Source organism: Aquarana catesbeiana, linkage group LG10 (genome assembly GCF_042186555.1).
Source record: "Aquarana catesbeiana isolate 2022-GZ linkage group LG10, ASM4218655v1, whole genome shotgun sequence".
Classification (NCBI taxonomy): Eukaryota; Metazoa; Chordata; class Amphibia; order Anura; family Ranidae; genus Aquarana; species Aquarana catesbeiana.
The window spans coordinates 218397478-218418964 of NC_133333.1; the positions used below are offsets into that span (position 1 = coordinate 218397478).

General features: G+C 42.8%; 1 protein-coding gene across 1 annotated transcript in view; it reads left to right on the plus strand.

The window, feature by feature from the left end:
* The window catches only part of PRDM10 (PR/SET domain 10), a gene marked incomplete in the record, with an annotated part of 110322 nt that overhangs the window by 66852 nt on the left and 21983 nt on the right, over positions 1-21487 (plus strand). Inside the window, 5 exon segments of the mRNA XM_073603323.1 lie at positions 1653-1856; positions 5007-5079; positions 6951-7068; positions 12618-12747; positions 13439-13669. Coding sequence (XP_073459424.1) covers positions 1653-1856; positions 5007-5079; positions 6951-7068; positions 12618-12747; positions 13439-13669 — 756 coding nt within the window.

Genomic DNA, 21487 nt, shown 5'->3' on the forward strand with positions numbered 1-21487 from the left:
TCCCCTCTCTCTCCTCTCTCTCTCTCTCTCTCTCTCTCTCTCTCTCCCCCCCTCTCTCTCTCTCTCCCCTCTCCCCCTCTCTCTCTCTCTTCCCCCCCCCTCTCTCTCTCCCTCCTCTCCCCTCTCTCTCTCCTCTCTCTCTCTCTTCTCTCTCTCTCTCTCTCTCTCTCTCCTTACAGGAGGAGCAGGAGACATTGGCTCCTGCTGCTTCAATCACGGTAAGTGAGAAGGTAGTGGGGTTGGGGCCAAGCAGTGCTGTGTGTGTCTATAGACACACATAGCCCGCCTCGGGAACGAGCCTGCACATCTGCCCCCCATAGCAAGTGGCTTGCTATGAGGGCATTCGGAAGGGAGGAGGATTTGAGTGTGCCAGCGGGAGACCCCAGAAGAGGAGAAAAGGGACCGCTCTGTGCAATACCATTACACAGAGCAGGTAAGTATAACATGTTTATTATTTTAAGGGAAAATCACATTGAGAAAGTGAGGTGCTACTTAGAGCAGCAGAGGGGGTGAATCTATGAATCAAGCTGCAAAATTCTGTCTCATTACTTCTGTGTAGTACAACCTGTTATGTTCCCCATAGTGATGGTGGTGGGTAGCATACTTTGCAAAATAGTGATGGTGGTGGGTGTAAGATGGGTAGTGGGTAGAAGGTCTAGGAAAGAATAGTGAAGGTGGTGGATAATAGTGATGGCAGTGAGTGAAGGTTCTAGGAATACTACTGATGGTGGTGGGTAGTAGGTGTTGGGAATAATTGATGTGGGTGGGTCAAAGTCCTTGGGAATACTAGTGATGGTGGTGGGTAGAAGTCCTTGGGAATAATTGTGGTGGTGGTGTTAGAAGGTTCTAGGAATACTAGTGATGGTGGTGGGTAGTAGGTGTTGGGAATAATTGATGTGGTGGGTAGAAGTCCTTGGGAATACTAGTGATGGTGGTGGGTAGAAGTCCTTGGGAAAAATTGTGATGGTGGTGGTTAGAAGGTTCTAGGAATACTAGTGATGGTGGTGGGTAGAAGGCCTTGGGAAGCTTAACTGAGTACTTTAATTAGTGGATAGAGAATTGCTTGGTCCGAGGACTGCTTCTTTCAGGGAGTGAGCTGGGTGGTGTTTGGGAAGAATGGACAGTGGCTTTTGGGCAGCAAAATTTGGAAGGTCAGCAAGAGTTTGGGAAGAAAGGAATAGATGACTGTAATATATTTGAAGTGATGGTTTTCATTGATGCCTTTTGGGGATTAATATAGTGTATCTAAGGCCATTTTTTGGATAGATTAGCGGGAGATGAAATCCTCTGTTGGTTTTGCTTGCTGTTTATGTCCCTGTTAGGTCCCAGGACTCATATTTGTCCTGATGACCACCATCCCTGGGACTGAAAGTGAAATAAAATGCAACATTTTTAGTTGTCACCAGAACAGAAAGGGGAAACTTCCAATGGGGACACCTGTTCTGGTGATGACTGTGTTAGAAGCTTTTCCCTTACCTTGTAGAGATTTCCTTTGATGTCCCGTTGCATCTACAGGACAGGAAGTGATTGGAGATTGCTCCAATGGGCGGCAGATGGCATAGAAAATACTCACAGGGGTTTTAACCATTCCCTACTCTAAATTTTATGCATTCAGGAAAGGTGTCATTCATTCAGTCACTTGTTTCTTACAGGTGTCTCTCAGTAACCCTCTGGATTCCCAGGATGCCTTTCAGGAGGATCTTTGGTTTGACCTGTCTGAAGAGAGTCTATGTAACTGGATGATGTTTGTCCGGCCAGCACAGAACCATTTAGAACAGAATCTTGTGGCCTATCAGTACGGCCAGCACATCTATTACACCACCATTAAGAACATTGAACCAAAGCAGGAACTGAGGGTACTGGGGATTGCTACACGCAACTGTATTATGTTGAATCTGTTTTTATTTAGTTTTGAAACAGTACAAAGCATAAGCGAGAGAGTGCTAGAACATTTCCAGAGGATGTATCAGTATACATTAGCATCACAGTGATAAAAAAAACAAATATCACGGGGTTATGGTAACACAAGGGACCCCAAGGTACAATTAACATAAGAGCTGTATAAAAAGTGAGCTCTATGCATTATTAATAATGTAATGTTAGAGAACATGCTATATTTACCTTGAGTGTATAGTGGTGTTGCAGGTAATAAAACCATAGTAATATATTAATATATTGCCAAGCACCACAAATAAGAGAAACCCAAGAGAAAAATAAAGGGTAGCAGAAAACACAACTGTATTATCATGAGGAAATGGGTATCTTAGACAGGGGTCTCCAGGTAGACTGGGAATCATCCTGTTCCTTCAGCCCCCCTCTGTGTAATAATAATGTGCTGTGGTCCATAGCTCCGTGAGAGGGGTCTGTATTTGTGGGTTTTACTTGCAGTCCTCTCTGCTGGTTAACTCTGAAATTGTGATATGACTATAAAACACAACAGGTACCTATAGGACTCCTTGTATTTTACTGGTCGAATTCAGCCTACCAATGCATATTGGCAAGAGAAAGACAAGATTACTTTTCTCTACAGTCAAACAGGCAGGACAGTGTCATCACAATCTCTACCCTGTCCAATCAGAAAATGCTTTGCATCCATTCAGAAAGTGCAAAGGGTTTTTTAAATAGTGGCTGTGTTTAGCAAGCGACCACCTGTGTTCACTAAGCAGCGGTTCAGCGGCTCGGCAAGGTTGTCGTAAGCCAGAAACAATCACTGTAGTATCAGAGCCTACTACAGTAATTTTCTAGTTTTGTGGGGTTTGGCCAAGTATGGCACATGTATAGTTACATTTCTCCAAGCTTAACCAACATGACTGTACAAAGATAGCCATACCTGGAATTTAGCATTAAAGAACAGCACGTAGTGTTGACTTATAAAAGGTATACAGAAAGAAAAAGCATAAATGATAAAAGCTAAAGAGATTCAAATGGGGGTCCAGAAGTACAGCACAGAGAAATATTATGATGAGTGTTTTATATATATGTGTCCCTCCACGCACAAAACGTGATTACAAATTAACCAAATATTACAAATATTGTGCTGCTACTTAATATACGTATCATAAACAAACAAGTGAAATAATCCAAAAGTGTAAGATTTAGTACTACTCCACAGTAGCACAACCAAACAAAATGACAGTTTGAAAAAATAAATATTGATTAAAAGTTAAATTAGGAGAAAATGTGATTCATATTAAGTCCTCCACATTAAAGTCCATATCAGAGTATTGCACCAATATAAATCTTGCTGGCAATGAAGCACCTTAGATCCACCACCACTGTGATATAGTGCCCTTCTCCCAAAGGAATATAACTCGCCAGATCCAAACGCCCCCCCATTCTCATGAGTGGGCAAGATCGCTTACTATATTATGGTTATTCCACTCGCAAGACTCCACATCACATCACTTCTTCGCCATTCTTATATCATAAGCTCTTGTCCACATATATGTAGAAAAAAAGAGAAGCCTCCACTAGTGTAATATTGCCCACACCATGTAATTTATTAACAAATGTATCACTTCACTCACATGTTAAAATATTAAAACAAGCATTGTACAAAGAATGGCAGCACAGTATCGTTCCCACAACTGTTTTAATACCACCATGCTGGCTTCGACCGCTGTCGGGAACACACCACTCATTCTCCCGACGCCACTGGGTCACTACCAGTTGCCATAAAGCCACGCCCCTTTAGTCTTTTTTTTTTTTTCTACATATATGTGGACAAGAGATTATGATTATATAAGAAGGGTGAAAAAGGGATGTGGAGTCACCATAATATAGTATGCGTATCTGATGAGTTATTTTCCTTTGAGAGAAGGGCACTATATCACAGTGGTGGTGGATCTAATGTGCTTCATTGACTGCAAGATTTATATTGGTGCGTTACACTGATGTTCTTTAAAAGCATGTTATACAGCACAGTGCTTGTGCTGTATCATTTGGCTCTTTCTATCGCCTAAAATACCTGGCTGATCCTGCCAGGTTCTGCCCCCCCCCACTGACCACGGTTTATCATGGCTGCTGAGCCCTGACACCATGGTCAGTTTACGTGCCTCCATCATCTGCAGCCATCCTTCACCCACCTGTCAGCTGCGTTAGTGCCGATCTGCTCCCCTCCTGCTGCTATCATTACTACATGACATTCCTACAATCCCCTCTGTTATATTAAATAATGTCCCCAGTGTATGTGTTTTTTTTTTTTTTTTTAAATGCCGCTGTGAACCTCATTTCATAGCTTCCTTCAGCGCTCATGTGACCACCCACCAGTCTCCTCCTCTCCTCCTGGCTGACGTCAGCGGGGGATTCTCAGCCCCTCCCGCTGTAGCTGTCAGATCAGGAGAGGGAGCAGCAAGAGGCGCTGTGAAATGAGGTGCACAGCGGCATTAAAAAAAAAAAAAACACAAACACTGGGGATGTTATTTAATACAGCAGAGGGGACTATTAGTACTAAATCTTACACTTTTTTCATTTTTTTTAATTGAAAGGTATAAGCAATACAAACAGTGGTCCAATAGTGGACTGAAAACATTTACTGTAACACAGTTATATCTATAAAGTAGCTATATATAACTGTTGGTAAAAGATCAGATTCAAGTAGGCTTCGCCCATTAACAATGTTAGAAGGCTAAATAAAAATCAGATATGCAAAGAAAGGAAGTAGGAGGAAGTATGGGAAAGGGGGAGAGCCAAGAGGAGAGAAACAAGGGAAGGGGGAGAGATTGGGGAAAATCTTACACTTTTGAGTTATTTCACTTGTTTGTTTATGATGAGTGTTTGTTATGCATAAAGTACAAAAAGAAAAAAAAAAAAGCTTAACGAGCAAAACAAGGTAGATACCAACAGTCAGAAATGGCAATGGTGCCTAGAGTTTTGCTTTATGAATTACATTATGTGGATCACATTAATTGTATCTATTATTGAAAAATATTTGGCAGTGTTTTCTGGAAGTGTGTATTTTTTTAAAGTTACTTGACAATAAATGATGTTTTTGGGTTCATCTGTAGGTTTGGTACGCTGCATCCTATGCAGAATTTGTTAATCAGAAGATTCATGATATCTCCCAGGAGGAGAGGAAGGGTGAGTTGACATCTATATGTTTTAGGGATAGATGGGCCTCGGTTCAGTGGAAGGGGTGGAACTAAAATGATGGCTTCTATAAAATAACTTAAAATGGTTCTCAAGCCTTAAAGTGATTGAATGTAAAGTCTTGTTTTTTTTTTCCTATAAAAATAACAAACATGTTATACTTACCTGCTTTGTTGCAGTGGATTTGTACAGAGCAGCCCGAATCCTCCTCTTCTTAGGTCCCTCTTCTGTAATCCTGGCCCTTCCCTCCTGTTGAGTGCCCCCAAGGCAAGCAGTTTGCTATGGGGGCACCTGAGCCGAGTCACAGCTCCCTGTGTCCATTCAGGCATGCCCCCTCTCTCCCCTGATTGGCTAGCTGACTTTGGCGGCAGCCAATGGCGCTGCTGGTGTTTCTCAGCCAATGAGGACAGAGATTCTCTGCATTAAGATAAAAAACCTTCTGCCTTTACAATCACTTTAAGGTTTTTCACCTTCATGCATTCTACTGCCAAGTACAAATAACTGCCAATAAATAAAGATGCAAAGAAATCTTATAGAATAATTCTGTTTTTAGTAGGTATATGCTCAGACCCGCCTGTCTCACTTGGACTGCCCTTTCTGCTCAGCTTCTCCAAATGTGCAGCTGCTGTTCAAATTTTGTGAGCCCTTGCCACACATGCTGAGAAAGGCTGCCTGTTGGATTCCAGGATGCATGGCATTGCAAAGGACCCAAGGAGGAAATAGGGATACAAATTAACCATGCGTTTATGGATCTGCTTCCGTGTATAGTGTGGTTCCAGAGTTTCTTTATGAACTGGAGTGGCACTATAACCTGTTATTTTCTTTGCCTTCCAGTTCTTATATATTAATGTGAGAATCCCCAAACGTATTAATTTGTGTAAAACACACGCTTCTCGTTTTGGGTATTTTGGTGAGGAGTTGGCAACTCTGTTAGGTGTCTATTGCAGTCTGTGTCGCCCCTGGGGAGATTCATCCTCTTGTCCAGGTCAGCTTTGCCACTGAGACAGAAACTGATGAAAAATTCCAAACTATGATCTGTCATCGGAACAGAAAAATTTACTATTGGGTTGTAGACACTCGCTGTGGTTGACAACTCTGAAAAGTTTTCTCTCACTCCCTGTTATGTGAATAGATAAAGGGGTGAACAGAATCCCCCCAAAGGGACACAGGCTGTAAAAAAAAGTAATACACGTGATGGGGTTTTATTATTCCCTACGCTATCTAAAATGTTTAAAGAAAAAACTGCATGCATTTCGGCCTTGAATGAGGCTTTTGCCAATAAATTGTTGCAGGCTGCCTTTTCCTTTCCATTGTCCCGGCATAAATGTGTCCCCAAGTTTTTATGTTTTTTTTTCTAATTTGGCGCGTATAAAGCTGAACTTCAGACAAAGCATTTGAAATGCATATATAGGAGCTGTTTTACCTGTCCAACCGGTACTGCTGGCAGAGGAGGAGACCCTGATTTTTCCTTGCTGCAGTTCAGTAACACTTTCCTGTGATTGAAGAGTAAATGGAGAAGCAGCAGAGTGATGAGCTCATCTATGTCACTCTGCTCCTATCAGCAAGTGGCTTGTTGGCACATGAGCACTGCTGCACATCTGATTGACTCCCTGTGTCATTTCTCCCTCTTCCAGTTTGAGATCTGTTGTACGGGCATTGCAAGAGGCTGATACCGGTACAAATTTAGATCCTAAAACTGCTTGCCTGGAGTTCAACTTTAAGGGACTAATAGAAGTTTTACAGAGGAGGCCTTTTCAGTTTACATTGGAACCTACATTTAAACAGCTCTTTACTTATGTCCTACCTTGATCTAATCTGTGCACATTGTGCTGTATAACATACGTGGTTTTTATGCCTCTCAGTCCTCAGAGAGCAAGAGAAGAACTGGCCGTGTTATGAATGCAACCGGCGATTTATGAGCTCTGAACAACTGCAACAGCACCTCAATTCCCATGATGAGAAGCTGGACTTCTTCAGCAGGTGCTCCCCCCTTCCTCGCGTGTTTGTTCTATGTAGCCTGATATATCCTGGGTTGTTTTATGTGTAATGTGTGTTCCATGTACACTTCATATCTGTACTGTGTTCACTGTACTTGTCTCATACAGGCATGTTTCCTCTGATATCCTTATACAGGGAAGCCTATCCCATACACTTAACAACTGTCCCCGAGCCACACCCATTAAATCATTCCCCGCATCTATTACCTTTCGTACCACCACCCCCTCCCTTTTTAGAATGTAAGCTCTACAAGCAGGGCCCTCCTGTCCCTTCTGTATTGAACCTTTACTGTAATTGTGCTGTCCCCCCTCTACATTGTAAAGCGCTGCGTAAACTGTTGGCGCTATATAAATCGTGTATAATAATATCCTCCTATGTTCTCTATGAATAATCCTATAGAGGTGTGTGTCACAGAACGGCTCTCTATCCATGTTTTGTACCATGTGCCATGCTGCACCTGTTACAGACATCTATGTAGTAATTCACTAGTCATTTCATCTGATTTGGCTTCTCTATAATTCATTCTGTTTGATGTAATAAGCGAGAAGGAAACTAGGGCAGGTGATTATGATAATTATCCAGTGATATCATCCACACACCATATGCCTGGTTTGCAGGCTTCGTTAGTGTAGGACAGCTTGAGAGAAATGGCACCTAAGCAACCAAATTATTATCATTATTATTTTTATTATACATGATTATAATACAGTGGGGAAATTAATTATTTGATCCCCTGCAGATTTTGTAAGTTTGCCCACTTACAAAGACATGAAGGGTCTATAATTTTTTATCTTGGGTGTATTTTAAATGATAGAGACAGAATATCAACCAAAAATCCAGAAAAAACACACAATACAATTGGTCTAAACTGAGTTGCGGTTCAGGGAGTAAAATAAGCATTTGATCCCCAAGCAGAACATGACTTCGTATTTGGTGGAAAATCCCTTGTTGGCAAGCACAAAGGTAAGACGTTTCTTGTAGTTGGTGACCAGGTTTGCACACATCTCAGGAGGGATTTTGGTCCACTCCTCTTTACAGATCTTCTCTAAATCCTTAAGGTTTCCTGGCTGTCACTAGGCAACTCGAAGTTTCAGCTCCCTCCAAAAATTTTCTATAGGATTAAGGTTTGGAGACTGGCTAGGTCACTCCATGACCTTAATGTGCTTCTTCTTGAGCCACTCCTTTGTTGCTTTGGCGGTATGTTTTGGGTCATTGTCATGCTGGAAGACCCATCCACGACCCATCTTCAGTGTTCTGACTGAGGGAAGAAGGTTCTCATCCAAGATTTTACAATACATGGCCCCGTCCATTGGCCTCTCAATGCGGCCTCCCAATCCTTCTCTGAATCATTTAGATGTTCATTGGCAAACTTCAGACGGGCCTGTACATGTGCCTTCTTGAGGAGGGGTACCTTGCGGGCTCTGCAGACTTTTAATCCATGGTGGCGTATTGTGTTACCAGTGATTTGTTTGGTGACTGTGGTCCCAACTGCCTTGAGATCGTTCACAATCTCCTCCCGTATAGTTCCGGGCCGATCCCTCACTTTTCTCATGATCATCCTTACCCCATGAGGCCAAATCTTGCATTAGCACCAGACCGATGGCAATTACTGGCTATTTTGTATTTCTTCCATTTGCGAATAATCGATCCAACAGTTGTCTCCTTCTCACCAAGCTTCTTGCTGATGGTCTTGTCCATTCCAGCCTTGTGCAGGTCTACAATCTTGTCCCTGATGTCTTTTGACAGCTCTTTGGTCCTGCCCATGATGGTGGGTTTGAATGGGAGAAAGAGATTCTGTGGGACAGGTGTCTTTTATGCACATAACAAGTTGTTGTTGGGAGCACTTTAACTTGACAAGACTAATCTGTGTACCACATAAGCACATACTGTAGCCAGTCTGTGGGAGCCAGAATTATTGTTGGTTAAGAGGAGATCAAATACTTATTTTACTTACTGAAGTGCAACTCAATTTATAACATTTGTATTGTGTGTGTTTTTTTTTTTTCTGGATTTTTGGTTAAAATTCTGTCTTTAAATGTCTATCATTTAAAATACACCTATGATAACAATTATAGACCCTTCATTTCTTTGTAGGTGGGAAAACTTACAAAATCTGCAGGGGGTCAAATTATTCACTAATTTGTAAGTCTGGGGTGGGATACCATTTCATAAAAAAGTATCAAGTTCATTTTGGCATCATCCCAAACATAAATATAGAAAAAGTCAAACATAAGAATAGCGGGACTTTAAATATGCCTTTGAGAACTAAACCGACACTGGAACTTTTAAATTCATAAATTCAATTTTATTACATTGCATATTCAAAAGACATAAACATATCAACAGGTATACTATACAGTATAGGATTGCAAGAGTAAAATTGGTACAGAGCTTTAGGAGTTGTAAAGTCTGAAGGTTTTTTTTTTTTTATCCTAATGCATTAAGATAAAAAGCCTTCTGTGTGCAGCAGCACCCCTAATACTTTACCTGAGCCCCATCTCTGTCCAGCTATGTCCACGAGTCCCCCTGCCGCCTGGGACTTTCCGCCCTCTGGCTGAGATACAGCAGTGGCGTCATTGGCTCCCATGGTTGTCAATCAAAGTCAGTTAGCCAATCAGGAGCGAGAGGGGGTGAGGCTGAATGGACACATGGAGCTGAAGCTTGGCTCCGGTGCCCCTATAACAGGCTGCTTGCTGTGGGGGCACTCAACAGGAGGGAGGGGCTAGGAGCAGCCAAGAGGGACCCAAGAAGAGGAGGATCCAGGTGCCTTGGGTTGAAACCCCTGCACAGGGCAGATAAGTATAACATGTTTGTAAAGTCTCTTGTTAAAAATAAATAAATAACAATCACTTTAAGTTCAAATGATCAGCAATTGCATAGTAAGTTGATCTAAGCTTCTTCAGGACCATGTAACATGCATTTCGTACAAAGCTCTGACTACATATATCTAATAAAGAAGAAACCATAAACCTATTATAAAGAAAAAGTCCATCATAATATAAACATATAATTACCAAATCTTAATAAGTTAAATAAACTAAATGGTTTGCTTGGATGAGAAAAAAAAAAAAGGTGGAGGGGGGGGGGGGGGTGATGTATGTATCTGTACATGTCATGTGGCGCACATATATACATGAAAACATCCATATGTGCACAAAAACGCCAAATGCATTTATTTGTTTTTGCGCACATATGGATGTTTTCATGTATATGTGCACACATGACGTGCAGATAGATACATACATGCATACATACATGTGTCTCACCCTTTTTTATTTATGTATTTATTTGATACATATTCATTTAGATGTATAATGTCCCTCATTCCTTCCCCTTTTGTTTTTTTTGTTTTTTTTGTTTTGTTTTTTGCTTTGTTTTGTTTTTTCCTTTTTTTCTCATCCAAGCAAACCATTGAGTTTATATAACTTTTTAGATTTGGTAATTATATGTTTATATTATGATTATATTATATTATAATATATTTATTATAGGTTTATGGTTTCTTTCTTTTTTCTCCCTTTTTTTTTCTCTCCCCTAGACCAGATCAACTTGCTATGCAATTACTGATAAACTGAACTTAAGCTCTGTACCAATTTTACTCTTGCAATGCTACACTTTATGGTATACCTGCTGTTATGTTTGTCTTTTAAATATGCAATGTAATAACATTTTATACATGTTCCAGGCATATTTAAAGTCCCGCTATACTTGTGTTTGACTTTTTTGGGATCAAATAATTATTTTCCCTACTGTGTTACCGGTAATCAGTTTGCACAGCATATTACAATAGAAAGGGAGATTGTATAGTTACAATAATGTTCAAGACAAGAGGGTTCGGAAGGCTCTGCTTGTGAGAGCTTATAATCTAAAAGGGAGGGGCAAATGATACAAAAGTGAATTGATCTGTGGAGATAAATTGGATAACGTAATATTCAGTTTAGAATAAAGTATAACTAAAAGCAAAACTTTTTTTTTTAAATTATGGATAGACTGGAGAGGCAGGGCCGTCTTTAAGGCAGGGCAAAAGGGGCAGCTGCCCTGGGCTCTGTCATTGTTGTGGGGCCCAGAGCAGCTGCCTCATACTTGCCAACTATCCCAGTTTAAATTCCCTTGTCCCTTGAAGTTTTAGTCCTGTGCTGTGTCCCGATATCTCAGTGTGAAGTGCTGGTACTAATGCTGCCCAGCTCTGCCTTATTGTTGTGTACAGATGACTCACCTGCAGACCCTGTGTTTACATGTAAATAACCGGCATTCATATGTAAATAGTTGCGGCCGGCGGTATTGATATGTAAATAAAGGCGGCATTCATATTTATATCATGCCCCCCTGCAGTGAGGAGATGATGTGCTGTAACCTCTAGCAACCAATCAGTGAGCAGTATTACTGTACAGTAATCTCTAGCAACCAATTAACAAGCAGAAATCATTTGCTGTAACCTCTAGCAACTAATCAGTGAGTCGTAATGTGTGCTGTAACCTCTAGCAACCAGTCAGTAAGCAGTAATGATATGCTGTAACCACTGGAAACCAATCGCAATTGCTGCCTGATCTGATACAGTAAACTGATTTTAAGTCTAACTGCTATTTATTGTATGTCTCAGAGCAGGTGAATAGCGAAATTGCATGGGGGGGGGGGCCCCGGGAAAATTTTTGCCCAGGGTCCAATCAATATTAAAGACAGCCCTGTGGAGAGGGATTAGAATAACTGTCAGTTTTTATTGCTGTCTGTGCTTCCATTAGGGAGATTCTCCCTCTCTATGTGTCCTTTTTACTATTATCATTATAAGTAAAAGAAAATCCCAAATTTTGGGTTGTCCCCAGAAAAGTAATAGAGGAGAATTCTTCCAATGGGGACACCATTTCTGGTGACCTGGAGGTCCCCAAGGAATTCCTTATAGGGATTTTCTCTGACTTCCTGTTAGGCTATGGGACAGGAAGTGTAGGGAAATCTCCGCAATGGGACACAGATGGCAAAAAAAAACTTGACAGGGGTTATAACCCTCCCTTATTCTATCCAAAATGAAAACAAAGTTTTGCCTATAGTTCTACTCTAAAGCAAAATAAGCTTCTTAAAGAGATGCATTTTCAGGGATTGTCTGAAGGTGGACAAAGTAAGAGAGGGATGAAAAGATTGGGGTAGGTGAGTTCCAGAGGATAGAAGAGGCTCTGGAGCAGTCTTGGAGGTGAGCATGGAAGGAAGTGATGAGGGAGTTAGCAGGCAGGAGGTCTTGGGAACAGCGAAGAGGATGGTTTGGATGATATTTTGAAATGAGGTTGGCGATGTAGCTCTGGGCAGTTAGTGTTTTGAAATGTATTCTTTGGGTAAGCGGAAGCCAGTGAAGGGATTGGCAGACATTGAACAGTTGTTAGGGTGGATGTTAGCCTGTGTAGATGTAGGCCAACAAGGAGGGGGTTGCATTAGTCAAGATGAGAAGGTTAAGAGGGGGTCAATTTTGAAAATGCTACAGAGGTGAAAGTGGCAAGATTTGAACAGTGATTGGAATTATTTTTAATTTTCTTCAACGATCACAGAGCCAAGGGACGTGGTCGTGGAAGGACGAAAAGGAAATTTGGACCTGGGAGGAGACCAGGGAGACCTCCAAAATTTATGCGCTTGGATTTTTCTGGAGATAATCGAGAAAAGTGCAGTCTGGGGAATCAGGTCAGTAGCGTATTGCATTAAAACATCATCTCAAAGTGTCTTGTACAGTTACTGAAAAAAAATGCAGCAGTAATGCATGCAGTATCTATCTACCCATCCTCCCCATAGCCTTATTCTACTTCATAAAACTGCTCAGCTTATAACTTTGGGTGAGTATAGAGGAAAATGTAGTTCACAGGTGATAGATAAAGCCAGCACATTTCAGGGGAATTGCTTCCCCCTTCATCAGGGCTGTGGCGTGGGTATGGTCAGAAAAGGAACTGGAACTGGTGAAATGCTACAAGTCTGACTCTAAGTACTATCAGATCGCCAAGAGCCAGCATGAGTCTGAAAGTCCTGAAAGGGTCATACTTGTAGCATTTCACTGGCCACACCCATCATCCACCTTGAAGAAGGGGGAGGCAGTTCTCCTGAAACGCACTGGCTTTATCACCTGTGAACTAAATTCTTCAATGGACTTTAATATAACTGCAAGTGTGACAAACGTTTATTGTGAACGCACCTCTGTACTCATTCCAGATTTCCCTGTGGAGCGACTTTATTGCTTTCGAAGAGGCAGCAACCTGAGACCTAAACAAGTCTCTCTGACATCACACCTCAATCAGATACTCTATTGATGCTAGACCATACACTGTTCCAGCATGGTCATACATACATACCAGCTTACAACTTTGTCTTTTGTCTGTTTCAGGATCTCCTGCATTTCCAAACTAAGCGGTCGCAGTTTGAAGAGACGGGTCATGCTACGATAAATGGCCTGGATCAGTCTGAACTCTCACTGGGTACAGCGACGCAGGATCCAACTGATCAGCAGCCAGACACCCATGTTCTACAGACTACTGTCCCTCCTGTACAGCCTTCTCCTGCCGTTTCCCATAGTGTCCTGACGCCTGAAGACATGCGACGAGCCAAGCGTATTCGGGTATGAGCAATGAATCATCTCATGTTTTGAGCTGCTCTTTGCTTTTGCTAAACGTTTAATTTTGGAAAATGACAAATATTTGAGTTGACTACAGATAATGCAACAAAACATGTCTTTTCTTCTTAGCCAATCTCTAGGCTAACTAACTTAATAATAAGAAAAATCACACTGCTACAACCCAATTCATTAATTCCTTACATTTTAAATGTGAGTGGTGGTGCAGGAAGCACACAGGCAGGCTTCAGGAAGTGTATAACTACTGACCTTCTGTTGAGATGCGGGGTATCAATAAAGTATTTAGAATTATTTAAAGTGGTTGTAAAGGCTCAAGGTTTTTTACCATCTTTTCCAATCATTTTTAAGGTTATAAACCATACAGAACTAAAACCACACAATACAGTATAGAATAGTACCAGTACCTGATAACATTACTGACCTACATCAGTGGCCACTAAAGAACTGGTATAATATGATTTTGTACTCTGACTATCACTCCTAATAACAAGGAATACATCCTCCGAGAGGAACTTACTGACCAGGGGACGGCCCTCATCTAATACGAGGGGTCATCCCAGCCATGAATTAATCCCTGTAGCTTGTCTTTGTGTTTGCATACACGGCCTTGGATGGAGAGTAATGGGACCAATGGCGGCCAACCAGCGGTCCTACATTGCTCCCCAAACTATCAAAAGGTTTAATAAGTAGTAAGAAGAATAAGAGACAGGAAAAGAAAGAAGAAAGGGATGAAAGAAGAAGAAAAGGAAAAGAGACAGCAAGCCTCTCCTAGGGCATGAAGAGGCTAGCCTCAGATCTGACGAGTCTGTCCCCGACAGATAGGGGATCCAGGGGTCCCAGGTTTTTTTTTAAATGGGGGACGCTTATCCTGCAGAATTGCAGAGGGGCATTCTTCTAACATTATTCAGGCCAAGAGGTCAAAGATAGCACTGGGGATTTCCAAGATCTTGCGATTGTTATTCTGGCTGCTGTAAAGATGAAAGCTATTAGGCATTGGGTGGGGCTTGGGGCAAGGTTTTTTTACCCTCATGCACAGTAGGTAAAAAAAACTTCTTTGTGCAGCAGCCCATCCAACTCTCCCAGTACTAACCTCAGCTCCATTTTGATCCAGCGATATGCATGAGAGCAGTGGCTCTCTGGGGTCTCTGCCTCCTCATTGGTTGAGACAGCCATTGGCTCCTGCTATTGTCGAACAGCCAATGAGAAGAGAGCAGGGGCAAGGCCAAGCCGCACGCTGTGTCTGAATGGACAGAGAGAGCAGCGGCTTGGGAGCGTGCCTGCTCTGGTGCCCCTATAGGAAGCTGCTTGCTTCATGGCACTCAGGAGGGAGAGTCCAGGGGCGCCGGCAGGGGGCCCGAGAAGAGGAGGGTCAGGGTTGATCTGTGCAAAACCACTGCACAAAGCAGGTAAGTATAACATATTTGTTATTTAAAAAAAAATATTGGCTTTCAATATAACTTTAAAGCCCAACTCTGGTCAAAAATGAAAATTTAGCAGTGTATTGACTATAATGTACCTGTTTTTCGCAAAACTTTATTTGTGAGACATACAGCAATATCCTCTGTCATTGTCTCATTGCACTTTCATCACTATTTCCTGTTATCCTTATGGGGAACAATCCCCTCATTGCACCGGTCTAGTTTTCACCAACCCTGATGTAAAACTGTCAGCAAGGCTTGTGCGTGTGGTTTTTACAATGCTGCTCTGTTAAAGGAGTTGTAAAGGCAGGAGGTTTTTTTTATCTTAATGCATTCTATGCATTAAGAAGATAAGCACCCCCCCCCCCCCCCCCCAAATGACCTACCTGAGCTCCTTCTCTCTCCAGCGATGTCCACTATCCCCCTCAGCCATACAGTACACTCCTCCTCATTGGCTGAGACAGAGCAGCGGTGCTATTGGCTCCCGCGGCTGTCAATCAAAGTCAGTCAGCCAATCAGGGGAGAGAGCTGGCGCGGCCAGGTCGGGGCTCCGTGTCTGAATGGATACACGGAGCTCTCACTTGGCTTGGGTGACCCCTGTATCAAGCTGCTGGCTGAGGGGCACTCAGAGTAGGGGCAGGGACTAGGAGCAGCAAAGAGGGACCCAAGAAGAGGAGGATCTTGGCTGCTCTGTGCAAAACCAACTGCACAGAGGAGGCAAGTATACCATGTTTGTTATTTAAAAAAAAAAAAAAAAAAAACAGCCTTTGCAATCACTTTACGCCTGCCTGTCAAGTTACCTGCTGCCTCTGCCCACAATGCCACGAGGACCAAAATCAGTGACCTGGAATCACAGGACATGTACTGTAGTCTCAGATAACAGGAGGAAATGACTTGAGGCAGCTGCACAGACATACTAGTATAGCTGAGAATTTGACAGCTCTAAGATGAGGTCAAAGCTACAACTTCATTTTTGCAAATTAAAAAACGAAAGCATTTGTAGGAGATGGGTTAATGGATAGGCAGATGTACAATACTAGGTCAAAAGGTAGTAATCCCAGAGTTGGGCTTTAGGCCCCTTTCACATGATCGGCCCACAAACATCCACCTGTCTGTTTTTCAGGCAAGTCCGAGGGGGCCACCCATTGACTTGTATGGGCAGGTGGATGTCAGCGGAGACCATCCATTGAAAACGGACCTGTCATCAGCCTGCTCAGCGGGGATCAACGGAGCGTTAACACCCCACCCCCCCTTCACCCCCCCCCCCGCGCGCGCTGAGCTAGCGGAGTTCGCTGAGCGGATCTGCCCCGTGTGAAAGGGGCCTTAAACTGTGTATTTCCTGACTTTTTCACAGTTGCTGTGTATACTGAATAGTGCTGGCCTGTCAGGGCAGAGCTTGTGATTAGTTGTACGTAAGTTATGTCCACTTGAGCTCTTTGAAGTATGAGTTTCAAAAGTCCCTGTATTGAAATATAATGATCCTGTGCCCCCAGTTTTTAGCAACTTTACTGGAATATGAGTGTTTGCGATGACAGTCTGCAGTTGTTATTGCTGTCTTGAACACACAGAGAATTACTTTGTAAAGCTTTTTATTTTCTTGCCTATTAAAGGGACACAGGAAGTCTTGTATTGTCAGGTAATACTGCCACCTACCGGAGGATTGGACACTGGCAAACAAAATATTTTAGGCCAGCCCAGGATAACCCCTCCTGTTTTCAGCATGCCTACATATTTTGCTAGTGTCCCAGGAGGATGAATATTTTTTTTTTTTTTTTTTTTTTTTCAGCTCTACTGAGAAAGGTCAAACCTCTAGCCAGCATTTTTTCTTTTTTTGCCCACCCCTCAGTTGGACTGCTTTTGGACATCCTGAAAGTACAAGACTTTCTGTATCCCTCAGTGGGTAAAAAAGAAAACTGGCTTTTTATACTCCCCATAACAGCCTTTTATTTGTAGTCCATTGAGGTACTCAGGTTTCACCCCTCTGTGCTTATATTTATGCTCTTACTTAGCCACAAACTTGAGGCATGCTGGTAGTAGAAACGGTTATCCTGGGCCGCTGTACATATATTTTATTTGCCAGTGTCCAATCCTCCTGTAGGTGTCAGTATAACCTGACAGTACAAGACTAGTATATCCCTTAAAAGAGATGTATGCTTTTTTTTTTTTAAATTCATACTTGCCTAGGTGGATGTAGCATTGGTCCCCTGGTGCCTCTAACACTGAGAACCGAGCAATCGAACACCGCCGATTGCTTGGTTCTCACAGCTCCGTGAGCAGAGAGCTGCTGACTGTCAGTCACTGCTCTTTGCTCATGCCCCCCCCCCCACTAGAGCGCTAGGCTGTGGAAGGGGTGTAGCAGCCGGTTCAGGCTCTCAGCGGCAGGCATGTGGGAGGATCCCAACTCCATTGTTGCTATCTTGCCCGAGCCTGGACTGGCTCTGTGATGTCAACCCAACAGTTCACCCCACTTTCTCCTGAATACGGGTCACAGGAGTGCAGGACAATCTGCACTCCTGTGATCCACAGAGGTACAGCCAAACGAGCTTTGAATAGTGAATATAAAAAGCTTATTTTTTAGTTCTATTATGTGGAGCGCTAAAACAAAATAGTAACAAATGCAGACATGAGGAAGCGGCTATTTTTTTGGGTTATTGATTCTGAATTTTGTTTTACTTTGCACCTCACTTAAAACCTTGAGGTTAGAATTTTGTCTGTTGACTGCTGACCTGCATTGCCTTCATTGTCCAAGGCTAGTCATTTTGTAAATATGTAATGCATCTTTCTCTCCTCCCATGCTGACCTCTCAGCTGGAGCTGCAGGTAGGTTGACTTCTACTAATACCATGGAACAGATGCAGCCATGACACGCTTACTCCATGATATTTCACCCTAGAGGGAAAAATATTTGCTGGGGCATTTCATTATAAGCACCTGTCTTGTGAAAAGTGGCTTGAACACTGACGGAGAGTATGACCCACCCATCTAGCTCACATTGTTCCAAACCAGTAGTATTTAATTACTTTGAGCTGGACTTGTTCTGTAATGTTGAAGATGTTTCATCCAAGCCACATTTTCAGTTTGAATGAGCGTCCATAATCATACCCCAGCATTTATAATTCACGTAAGTAGCGCAGACACCTCAGCGGCTCTTGCGGCTCCTCCCAGCATTAGATAACCCACTTGGAGAAGTGCTCTCCCGAGGGGGTTCCTTGCGGGCGCGCTCCCGAGTCCAGCATTTGCGTCCACAGACATGAATACCGGATTGGGCCTGCCCCCCTGCGCCCATATAATTGGATTTGATTGACAGCAGCGAGAGCCAATGGTTGTGCTCCTATCAATCTATCCAATCTAAAGCCGGGAACCCCGTGGAGAGATGGACGGCGGGGACGTGCCGACGGAAATTCGGGGCTCAGGTAAGTAAAACGGGGCGGGGGGGGGCGCTAGGGTGCCTGTGACTGCAAGGTATTTTTTCACCTTAATGCATAGGATGCATTAAGGTGAAAAAACTTGAGCCTTTACAACCCCTTTAATGTAGTCAGCATGGTAAGGCAGATGCTGATTGTCCAAGAACAAGATTGGTAAGTGTGGCAGTCGTTGACCCGCCCTGTTCTAGTTACATAGTCCCATCCTTTTGTTTCATATGGTCTGCATAGGTGTTAAACCTTCTGACGGTGTAAATTTGTCAGAACACCATTTTATGTGGAACATCGAGAGTGTCTTCATCCCTGTTTATGGATGGCTGTTTCAGTGTATGTTCCTTTTCCTTAAGGTGTAGGAAGACTGCTGAGTCTTGATCTATAGGGTTTACCATCCTGTGTTGTGCCATTTGTTCAAGTTGCTTTGTCTCCCCAATGTACAAGTCGTCCCATTTCTCACTACACTGTCCTGCATATACCAACTTACTTTGCTTGGTTTGGATTTGGTTTTTTGGACGTGTAAGCTTCTGTCTCAGTGTAATGGTGGGCTAGAAATACATGTGAACGCAATGTTTGTTAAAGAGCCTTCTGAGTTTTTCCAACACTCTAGCTACGTACATGTGGGTTGACTATATTACTCTGTATGTTTTGCCGTTCCACTCTGGTGGTCATGTGTTTTTGCTTGACCTTGACACATTCCATGGTGATTGAGTTAAAGCAGAACTTTACCCAAAAGGAGAAGTTCCACTTGTTTGTATTTTGCATTGTTTTGGGGGGGAAGGGGGAGTGGGTACCTGGTTTTGACAGGGACCCAGTCCCACTTCTGGTCAGATGCGCCGTGGTGACCTGAGCCAGAAACTCGGCCCCCCTCCTTCCCCCACAGCCTTCTGGGACACATCACAGGTCCCAGATGACTACGTGACCATTCAAAAAGTGCAGCACAACTCACGCATGCTCAGTAGAAAGCGGCTGTGAAGCCACAAGGCTTTAGGGCCAGTTTCCCTTAATTATCATGGTGGCACCTGCACCCAAAGCCGATTGAAGAGTCGTCTCAGGAGAGAACATCGCTCGATCCCTTGACAGGTAAGTGTCCTTATATTAAAAGTGAGCAGGTGCATTATTTGTAGCTGCTGACTTAAGGGGAGATCCTGGAGCTCCTCTTTAAGGTGACTGTGCTACCCGTGTGAACATAAATGCTGGAGTACTTTACTGACACTCTTAAAGTGTTACTAAACCCTCAACAGTAAAACCATTCTATATATGCAGTAAAGCATGCTTGTTATACTCACTGTGGAACCTAAGGGGTTAATCCTCTGTATTGTGTAAAAAGGCTGCTTGATCCTGTCTTGTCTGATCCTCCCGTTCTTCTACTGTCCCCAATCCATCTACTGATAGTACAGCGCCCTAAGAGGCACTCTACATATGCTCAGTTTGGTGTTTATTGCTAGAGTTTTTTTGTTTGTTTTTTTTCCATGGGAGGGTGCATGTGATCAGCACAGGGCCAATCGACACTGTCCAGACAGAGAGTCAGGGGTCCTAAAGCCACATAGGACAGTCAGAGGAGAATGAAAACTCCTCCTGCAAGCTTTAACCAGACACTGATAGAAGTCACAAGACTGCTATGTACAGCTGAGAAAAGGTATTTAGCAGTTTATATTTACTAAAATGATTGCATTCCTATGTTCTATGTACCGTAGGAGGAGACCAGATAGTCAATGCAAGGTCCTGGGTTTAGTGACCCTTTAAGAACTGAAGAAGTGGCTTGGATAAGCAATGAAATTTATTTTTTCAGGGATTGTTTTTTTTCTGGTCAGTAGGACTGACTTTAATGGACCAAACTGTGGCAACTGACAAAAGTGGCAATTCAAATGTTGAGACAAACCATTTAACATTGACAGGGGTGCTTACAATGGTCCATATTTATTCATTTTTATAAAACCCAGAAAGGGGAAAAACTGTTCTTGTGGCTGCTTAAAGTGTTAGCGAGAGTTTGTTAGTCAAGTCAATCTAAATCTACTAATTCATCTAATACTACCCTTTCCCCAGACTGGCCATGCTTCTTTACAACGTTGTCTCTGCCGCTTCTCCATCCAGTATGGAGACTTTCTAAAACAGGAATTGTGTTACTGGCCAGATCACCTGGTGATAATAAAGGCAAAAAAGCCTAAAATAATGATAAATAATGCAGCCACCACATTTAAGGATTGGTAACCTACAAGTATTATATATTTGTTTTTGGGTTTAATACCTTAAAATGCCAGAAAGAAATCTAGTTACGCAGTTATACTAGCTATACTACAAGCTGGATAAATGAGAACCTTCACAGACATTGCTGCAGACTGCTCACCAAATTGTTTTCATGGGCTGCCTGGAATTGATAGACCAGTTCAGTAGTACAGGAATTGTAGAAGGTCTATGATAAGTTGTATACAACGCTGCAAATTCCCATTTGCAAGAACCCTTGTGTGCACTCGTTAACCTAAAACTGAAAGGGCCCACTACATACCAGTTCGCCCTTATGACAAATGTCCTGACAGCCACAAAATAAAGCATTGCATGGATGTCCTGTACACCTACACTCACCGAGGTCAAATCTAGAATATTTGGGGCCTTCTGAAATAAAAAAAAAACAGACAGTGAAATTCACAGACACCATGGCCAAATTTAAGGCATTTTGGGACCCATGGATCACCCACTTTCTACCGAGCGATTGCAATCGCTGACTACAGTTGTCCCATGTTGACAGGATACCAATTTCCCTAAGCACCCCAGAGCACCAAACTTCCACACCCACCCCTCCCTGGCTCTCTCTCCCCCTCAGGACCCTTTCACGCGAAGGTTCCAATTGGGGCCACCTGTCCGTTTTTCAGGCGAACCCGATCAGACCCTCCATGTCTGTTTACAACAGCCGATGTAAACAGACATGTGTGCCGTTCACACTTGCCTACATCCAATCCGATCAGCTTAAAA